Source organism: Phalacrocorax aristotelis, chromosome 4 (genome assembly GCF_949628215.1).
Source record: "Phalacrocorax aristotelis chromosome 4, bGulAri2.1, whole genome shotgun sequence".
In the NCBI taxonomy this organism is placed as follows: Eukaryota; Metazoa; Chordata; class Aves; order Suliformes; family Phalacrocoracidae; genus Phalacrocorax; species Phalacrocorax aristotelis.
Genome location: NC_134279.1, coordinates 78,175,330 through 78,184,653, shown reverse-complemented (window position 1 = coordinate 78,184,653; position 9,324 = coordinate 78,175,330). Strand labels below are relative to the sequence as shown.

The window sequence follows — 9,324 nt, the reverse complement described above, 5'->3', positions numbered from 1 at the left end:
ATTTGGAATTAATTCTCCCATAAAGGATGCACAAATTAAGTTCAGCATTTAGTCTGTTCTTCCATGGTGGGAAATATAAAAGGCAAAAGAAAGACAGAAAATGCTGCTTGAAAATTCATGGTGGTGATGAGGGATGAATCCAGAGCATCCTTTGCCCTGAACAGGTGTCTCCATTACGTACCCTAAGACAGACACTCATTTAGCAATTCAGCAGGACGAGGCAGAGCGTGGTACCTTGATGCCACACTCACACCCGGTTGCTAAATGACTGAACCAGCCCATCCAAGGGTGTTTGGACCACACGTTCCACCTCCAAAATGAGAATTTCCCCTTCCACCCAGGAGATGGCACCAAGGCACTCACACAAAAAGCATCATTTCAGCCTTCCCAAAAACCTATTTTCCCTGAAGTTGTGTGTTGGGGAGAAAACCTGCAAAATTTGCATTCACTGGGTTGTGCATCTTGTGAGTCCTAAGAGGGAACACGCTTCTGACGGCTCTGTGGATGCTATCACTTGGATTTGAAGTGGACGGTCCTTCTCATGGCTCCAGTAAGTTTCCCACCAGACAGCTGGTGGATCACAGCAGCCTCCATCCAGGGATGTTCCTGCGTTTCGGAGACAAGGCAGCACCAAAAGCTTTGGAGAAATATGCCCAGGGTTAACCATAGCAATAACAGGGCAACACGGTCCCAGAAAATACCTTGTGATCTGCACCAGCTGCAGTCTGACCCACATCCAGATTGTTTCTCTGTCTGTTACTTTTTTTTTCTTGGACTTTGTTGCTAGTGTAAAACCTGATGTTCATACAAACATCTCATCCCCTTTTGAATCCTGTTGAGCTCATGGCTGATGTTATCCGGTGCCATAAGCCCAAGCAGGTAATTCAGGGCTGTGCAGAAAAAGGACTGAAAACAGATGGTTTTGAGGTAATGCCAGCATTACCTAGAGCTTCTCACCTCTTTTTGACCCCAGCACGCTTTGATTTTACACCGGTATCACTCACATGAAGAGGGCCTATCCACCAGGTAATGGGAGCATCACTGGGGGCACTGGGGAGACAGGGAAGCTGTCGCTGTGGATGCTCCCTTCTGTCACCTGGACATATTTGCATGCAGCCCAAATGTCCCGCTACAACACAGTTGTGACTCCCTGGGGCAGTGCGAGAGCTCGCTGAAGCCACACTTTGCACTGTGCTGACCGCTGCCCACCCTTTTGTGTGCTTGAACTGCCCTGGGACCAGCTCCGTTTCCGTAGCAGGGAGCTGGGGATGCGGTGGGGGGGAAGCATTAACAGCAATCGCTGCCAATGTCAGACAGACCAGTACTGGGAAGGGGCAATGAGGGCTGCAGAAACAGAGGTTTGAAAGAAAATAAATGTAACTCTGGGAAGAGAAACAGCAGGAGATGGGGGTGCAACAGGCTGGATCCTGGGCATGGGGCCTGAAATGTGCGAGTGCAGGTTTCAAAAGCTCCATCTCCAAGCCTGGTTGCCAAAGCTGGAAAGTGCCTAAATAAGCATGCTGCCAGAATATCCAGGAAGGGCATTTATCTTCAATATCAGCAGCTTCTTTCCTCCTCCCTGGCACACAGCTAAGGACCACGTTAGCAAATCCAGCATCCATCACCCTGATGGAATAGCTTCAGCAGTGTGCCGGACAGGGTGTATCGCAACCATATATTCTGATTCAGCCGTTTGTTTCCACCATGGTTGCCTGTTTTGATTAGCATTTAGCAACATAACTTTTTCTTACTGAAGGTGACTTGGAATTACCCGTTATATGTGCCCAAAGCATTTGTCTAGACACAGTCCCTGTCAGTGCAACAAACAGTTGCAGCGGAGCCATGTCAAAATCAGGTTGAGGAGCCTGTCTCGAGCACAGGGAGGCTGGGTAACGACGGTTCTTCAGAGGAGAAGCCTATCAGTGAGGCCATGGGATTCATCTCAAGTGATGCAAAAATGCATGTCCCATTAAGAACATCTTTATTCTCATGGTCTCATTCCCTAAGGAAATCAAATGTCTGGGTCTCCTCAGGAGCCTCTGATGTAAGCGAGTATTATTTTTCCCTGTTTTTATGTTAAAGGCAGTTTCACTGTTTCTGCCCTCCAAATTCTGCAGCCATCAGTCCGCTATACTTAGCTACAGTGGAAATACCTTATGCTTCCCAAATGCCACATGGGCTGTGCTCAGTAATGTCCCATGCCCAGGGAGGCAGCTTTGCAGAAACACCGGACCCTTGTACCTCCCTCCATCATCTGCTTGGAGCCTGGCCTTGCCAGACATCATTTTGATAATTCCCCCAGTGCTTCTCCTGCAGGGAAACACAGCTGTGCATGGGGCTCTCCTAAGGTCCTGCAGCAAGTTAATGGTAACATTTGCCATGGGTAAGTGGTGGTGGTTTGAAACGCCTGCAGAGTTTAAGAAAGAGAGGTGATTCCCTTTGGTGATAAACTCCTTGGGGTAGGGACCAGTGTGCTGCTGTGTATATATAGTCCCTATATAGTCCCTGTCACCACCAGATCTAAGTATGTTTGATATTACTGTAAAGTAACTTATTTGTTGTCATTATTATTATCTTTTGATATTTTGGCTGTATCTGTAAAGAATCTCTTATCGCTGAATACTGCAAGGATGTCTCATTAGGTGCTAGGGAGAGAGTTCTCTACACCATCTACCCCAGGTGAATTTCGGCAGCAATTCAGAAGACTCAGAGTCAGATCACTAAAGGCACAGGGCTCAGCAGAAAGGCTGCGATGGGCACGGTCCTGCCCGGGGGCATCAGCCCTTCCCAGGTCTCGAATCGGCGGCTCTGCATTGCCATCTTCAGGCTGGGAGCAGCCTTGCTCCTTCCAGAAATCCTAGAAAGCTCCCAATCAGACACAGCAAATTCAGCTCCTGGCATTAGTTGAAATTGGTGGCTAAACCCGGGAAAAAGGTGTTAAATACAAAGGAGGGGAAGGAGCTCTGCAGGGCTGGCACTCAGCTGCCCTGGATAACACGGGTGTTTCCCGCCCTGCGAGAGCACAAGGCTTCAGAGAGTAAACAAATACAAGCAATGCTGTTTAACTGCACCACTTCTTGCTGTGAGACAAAGTTTATTGGTAAGTTTTCTTTAAACTATATAAATTGAAACTGCCTGAGAGATTTTAGCCTGCACTGTCCCGAAAAAAGCCTTCTTCTGCCAATGATAAAAGCTCAGGCTCTTGGGAGATTTTAATGATGATATGTGCTTAAAAATGTCCATGCCAAACACTTCACAGGTATTTGATAAATACGGATATTTGATAAATACAGTCATGGGTTTGGAAGAGAGGAGTTTTCCAGGCTTCCAGAGTGATGGAACACATATTGTGATGGACAATATCACACAGACAGCTTGGAGGGCCGAGGAGCTGTAATCACAGAACAGCGTAGGTAACATATCCTAAAATAAATCAGAAAATCATAGAATAATGTAGGTGTCCTGTCCCAGCAGGGCCGGCTTCGACGAGGTTGCTCAGACGTTGTCTCGTCACCTCGTGAACACCTCCCTGCAATTCCCCCACTTCTCTGGTCTCCAGACAGTGTTTGACTACCCTGGTGGCAAAAAAATTATTCTCCTAATAAGGTCTGGTTGGAAAATCACTTTCTAGGAGCCCTGAAAATTGTAGAATTACAGAATGGTTTGGGTTGGAAGGGACGTTTGAAGGCTATATCTAGTCCAACACCCCTGTAATGAGCAGGGACAAATGCTGTTATTCAGAAGAATATTCCACAGTAAAGCTGTTACCATTTTATCTCTGGTCTCGAGATAGTTTGTACCAGGTCTCATAACCATTTATACGTTTTCCCACTGCCTCAGTTCGTGAAACGCCACCATTACTCCCAGCTCAGTGGAAAAATGGATACTCCTTGTACTTACCACAGTACCTGTAGCACCACTCACTAGGCTGTGCCCATCGCAATCCCCTTCCCAAAGCGCAGCCCAGAGCGCAGCCCCGCAGTGGGGATTTGCAACGACCAGTTCGGCCTCCACAAGAAAATGCTGTAGCTGTCCTTGTACTCGGATACCCAGCGGTTCCTGCAGAGAACATGGGAAAGGGAATAAGAAGAGGGCCTCCATCCTCTGCTCTGTGCACCAGGAGAGGGGACCTTCCTCCCCTTCCGCAGCGGTTGACCACCCAGCCGGGAAATAGCACAGAGCAAATGAAAGCACATGCCAATGGCATGGGGGAGAGGGGGAACAGCCTGTCTCCATCAGGAGCAGCACAGATGCTGCGACACACATGGCTGTCATTGGGACCAGTCCCCCACCTAGGTCAACCATTGCACAGGCTTGGTCTCCAGCCCACACATAACTCCAGGATCATAGATCAAAATCGAGACTTCAGTGCAGAGCTGAAATATATGTGTGTGTTGGGGGGAGGTGGGGGGGGGATGAGGCAGCAGGGAGGAATTGTCTTTCCGGTGAGAAATGAGAGCTCAGGAGCAGTTTATGCCTGTTTGTTCATAGTGTGCGTGTGAGTCACATTGCAAACAGCTCCTGCCCTGTCTGATTTGAGTGAGCCCATTCCCAGGGGAAGCCCAGGCATGGAAATGTTGAGACGTGCCTCCCGCCCCCAGCCCCACAGGGACCTCGGCATCTTCTTTCCACAGCGATGCATCAGAGGTTGTCCCAGAAGTCTCCCCACTCCTATCAACCCCACTGCAAAACTTTGCAAGAAAAGGCTGAGCAAGCCTTGAGGAAGGATTTGGCCCCAAGGGAATTTGTTTGAGCTCATTGCATAATACAGACATGAAGAACTATGCTTGAGAAACACCTTCCAATCCCAACCAGCTCCAAAACCTCCCTGCCCTACTCTTACCCTGTCCCCACTCCCACCAGCTGCCCTCTCCCCCCAGCTGCCCTCTCCCCCCAGCCCTCCTCTTTCTTACTGGTTTAAGTGCTCATCTTCGGTGAAAATGTGAGAAAGGCTTTTATTTGCTCTGCAGTATCCACCACGGGCTCCCGGCCAGCGCCGGAAATCTGTGTTGTAGGTACTTCTCCAGCCAAGGTCAAAGCACTCTAGTGAAAGAGAGTCCAAATAATTGAAAGACTTTTTTGGGTCTCTATCTCCTGTATCCCACAGCCTGACTGTTCCCCCTTCTCCTTCCCCCTTCTCCTGAGCTCCACTGGCTGTTCATGCTTTCAGCGCTCCTGCTGGAGCTACCACGACCAAAGGGTTAGCCAAGCGAAAATGCAAGAAGTGCTTCCCTGGTATCGATAAGGTCTTTCAGACGAGATTATTCAGCCCTTGTTTTCTATAGCCTTTTATGTATGATGGAAGTCATGCAAGGCAGATCTGGAAATGATATCTTATACTCTTCCCTTCTGAACATTGACTTGTCAGCTGGTGTATATTTTCTCCTACTGTCTAGACTTTCTCTTTCATCATGCCAGAGCAATGCTTTATTTAATCAGGGACTAAACCAGGGAAAGAGATCCAGGGTCCGCTTAACCCCTAAGTGAGGACCATCACATCTGTTGTGCTATCTTCCCCAAAAATCCATGTAGGAGCTGGTTTGAAGGGTGCTGTCACCTATCCTGCTCTCCAGAGACTCCCCATCTGTAGGTTAATTGTGTGTGTGTGTGTCCTTCTGACTGAGCAGCTCTGCCTGCGGAGAAACGTGCTGCCACCTCTTGCAACACAGTGGGGAGGATGTGCGAAGAGCAGCCATCAGTTGTAGACGTTTCAGATTTTCTGTGTATTTTTAAAATTACATGTTCCTGTAATAAGTCATTAGTAAATAATTTTTGTTGTTTTCAGTGAGGCTGAGGTTACAGGTATTTCACCTGTGCATGACCATGCCAGGCTGTTAATGCAACCCCAGTGGTCGCAGCAGCAGTTCGCGTGCTGCAGCGTTATTTCCAGGGAGGCCACATCAAGAGGGGCTGCGCTACATGGGGTGGCCCATTTGGAAGCTGGGATGAAAGAAAAGTTATTTACAACACTGCATCCTCTTCTGGGAGATAATTGTTTTTCTCTGCCCTGCTTCTCCCCAGTGATGGGCAGACGGTTACGGGGACTCTGCAGACCTTTCCTATGTCATTCACCTTCCCTTCACCTTCCCCGGTCTCTTCCTGAGTTAAATTAAACACCCAAAGCCAGGCTGAAGGCCACAAGTCACCCGCATGGGGCAGCTGCCACAACCTCCATCCACCGACCTTCCACCAAAACAGACGAGCCCAGGACCATGCTCCTGTTTTGCTGAGCATCGTGCTGCCTTGCCCGGTACATCTCCAGGGTTAACTGCTGGTAGGTTGCCCAGTCCGGGGCCAGCTTCTGCCTGCGCAGCAACATCCCTGAGAGATGGGAGAAGAAAAGAGCGTGTTAATCAGGAAGCAACATCAATTACTCACCCAAATCCTACCCTTGGGTGGGAGCAAGCAAACAACAATGGCAAGTTGGAGCCTCCACTGGCATAAATCAGGGGAGACCATTCACTTCAGCAGAGCTTTGCTGAGGTGCATCAATTTTGCATTGATTTGGTTCATAAAGCCCATAGGGGAAGGATTTATAGTGATGTGAGGTAAGTAGAAGGAGCTGTGTTGTCTCCCTGTTGCCCTGGAGTGCTAAAAGGAGCTGAGATCCTTTGCAGGAGGTTCGTGTATGAAAGCAAAAGACTTTGCAGTGGAAATACTGCACTGCTGGGCTACTCAGGGGTAGAGCAGCAAGGGAAAAACCCACTGTAGCTGTGTCTTTAACACAACGCAGCTTCAGATGGGCTTGGCAAGGAGATGCTTGAAGCCCTCAGATGTTAAAAAGAGTCTAAACGGACAGTCCAAATGGACATCTGTCCAAATGGAGACACGTCCATGCGAGCTGCTTGTCCAGACTTTCCTAGTGAGAGGGGAGAGAGAAAACCTGCCAGGGCTTGCTTCACCTCATCCTCAAGGTGGCATTTAAGCTACGGGAGATGGCTGTGTCTTTTCTACCCACTGATCACGAAGCAAGCTGAGGTGATCAGCTCCACAGACATCCCACACTGGGAGAGGTGAGCTCAGGGAATAGAGAGGACATTCCTGCTCATGCCCTCCTGTTTGGTCCTGGAGCACTGCTGAGCAATGCTGCACTCTTCTCTCTCACACAGGAGCTCAGAGGAAGATCTCTGCTACTTTGGGAAGGTTGGGCGTGGCTGGGTGATGTTTGGTGACCACTAATTTTGTTTTCCTGACTTCCATCAGCATTTTAGTCCATGTGAACAAGCTGTTAAATGGCACAGCTGAAGGCTGGCTACGAGCCCCTTTGCTGCCAGACAGCTATCCCTAGCAGAAGGGCCCTAAGGGCTGCTGGTTTGAACCACCCAAGTCCCTCATGCTCAACCCCAGAGTCCTTTTGCCTCCCTGCACTTCTGCTTGCCTCCTGCAACATGGGGTTAACTGCATCCCCCTTCAGCCCAAAGGAGCCGTGAAGATAAAACCCCTAAAGACTCTGCAGTGCTGATGCCTTGGTAGCAGAGGGCCTTCATGCACCGAGCGTGGCCCTGCAGAGGTTTCTGAGACTCCAGCTCACTACATCTGTGCTTTGAGCTGGCCTGGTACCTGCGCATGAGTGGTAAAGGGGTGCTGTGCCTACACTGCTAATCCTTGCCAGGCTCAGCCTGGCACCAATGCTTTGTCAGGATGCTGCCATCCATGCGTGTCCAGCCAGTGTGGACCACGGGCAGGGGGAGCTCAGCTGGCAAAGGCCCAGGCAGACAGCCCCTCAGGTACCTGCATATGGCCAGTCAGCTCTTTGCGAGCGGCCGGCGCCGGCGTGGGGGAATTACCTGCTGTTCCAGCAGTCTGAGCAGCAGCTGGAAGACGCTGGCAATAAGGCAGCTCGTTCTCCTGCTCAGCAAGAGCCTGCAGCCTCTCCGATTTCTCTGCCTGGGTTGCTGCCAGTTCGGTGGCGGGGTAGTACTTTGGTAGGTAGCTTTCTGCAATGGGAAGGACTGAAGTAAAGTGCTTTCTCTGCTGCAAGGCTTTAGGGCTGGAAGTGCTACCTTCTGGCTTTCTCCCTCCTGCATCATCAGCACGACTGCTGGCTTTGACGCTCGGTGCTGGGACAACTTCTCTCCCCTGCCAGACAAGGCTGTCGCTGTAGGTCATTGCCCGCTCCTCCTGGGGTGCGGCAAACTCTTTGGCTTTTAGCTGGGAGTCTGCAATCTGCAACTTCTGCAGAAAGAAGTCCCATGTGAAGGGAGAGGCAGTGAGCGAGGCCAGTTGTGAAAGCATCAACAAGCAACGCTACCTGTCCACAGCAAAGCCTGGGCTTTGGTGGGATCAGCACCCCTGGGGACACAACAGCAACAAAGCAGCTCCATAACTCATTAAAAATGCACAGACCATCACGGCTTCCTTTTTCTGCCCATCTTATGGCTTGGGACGCTGCTGGGCCCCAGGTGGACAGTGGGAGGGAGGGAGCCCCGGCACAGACGGTTTGCTGGTGGGAGAGGGAAGAGCTCCAAGATTTGTGTCAGGGAAAGGCTAATGGTGGTGCTGGCATGGCTGCTCTGGGGGGGTGTACTGGCTCCAGCCTCTTGGGCTGCACACTACAGCTCCATCATGAGCCAGTTGCTACTTTCTAGGGGCTCACAGACTCTCCTGCTGTGAGCTCCACCAGGCTGCTGGGGCCAGCAAGGACCATCCTCGTGGGGTTTGTCCACTGTTGTTTTGGATGTCCACAGGTTTCTGTTTGTCCCTCAACCTCCAAGGTCCCCAGGGCTCTCCCCAAGGTGGCTTCTCCTTCGCCATGCTGACAGTAGGGCAGGTGGAGGCTGCAGAGCTACTGGAACTACCTGTATCTGGGGTTTCCCCCATCAAGGATGACCAGAGCTCCTCATGAGGTATCTCCAGAGGAATAGGAGCCTGCAGAAGCCCACGGTGGGGATGGCTCACCAGCCAGTGCTTTCTGCCTTAACCCACAGAGCTCCCCACCTTCCCCTTGGAAGCAGGCTACCCTCCAAAATTTCAAAGAGGAAAATACATAATATTTTTTAAAGAGGTTTTATCCTCTTAAAATAAAACCAAAACCTACTAGGGCTAAGAGAGAAACCTGGGCCTCCCAGTACTTCATCATCATGTTACCCTGTGGGACAGCTTTCTTCTGCAGGCCTGGGGCGTTAATAAAGAGGCAATAAAGGACAAAGGGGAGCTGCAACCCGATGAAAACAGACATATCTCAAGTTCTCCTTCCCTTTTTATCTCCCAGAATACATCAGGACCTCTACAGGAAGTGTGCAGCCTTTCAAAAACAAAAAGAAAAGTTGAGACACATGGCTTGGAAACTGCTCCAGCAGGCAGGGGTTAAACCCTGCCCTCCCA

General features: G+C 50.2%; 1 protein-coding gene across 1 annotated transcript in view; it reads right to left on the bottom strand.

Annotated features, from left to right (window-relative positions):
- Positions 1-3,063: 3,063 nt before the first annotated feature.
- The window catches only part of LOC142056766 (uncharacterized), an 11,843-nt gene continuing 5,582 nt past the window's right edge, over positions 3,064-9,324 (bottom strand). The window contains exons 4-8 of the mRNA XM_075092178.1: positions 7,788-8,175; positions 6,184-6,321; positions 4,914-5,043; positions 3,901-4,059; positions 3,064-3,423 (exon numbers count right to left, since the gene is read on the bottom strand). Coding sequence (XP_074948279.1) covers positions 3,924-4,059; positions 4,914-5,043; positions 6,184-6,321; positions 7,788-8,175 — 792 coding nt within the window. The 3' untranslated portion in view covers positions 3,064-3,423; positions 3,901-3,923. The remainder of the gene's footprint in view (positions 3,424-3,900; positions 4,060-4,913; positions 5,044-6,183; positions 6,322-7,787; positions 8,176-9,324) is intronic.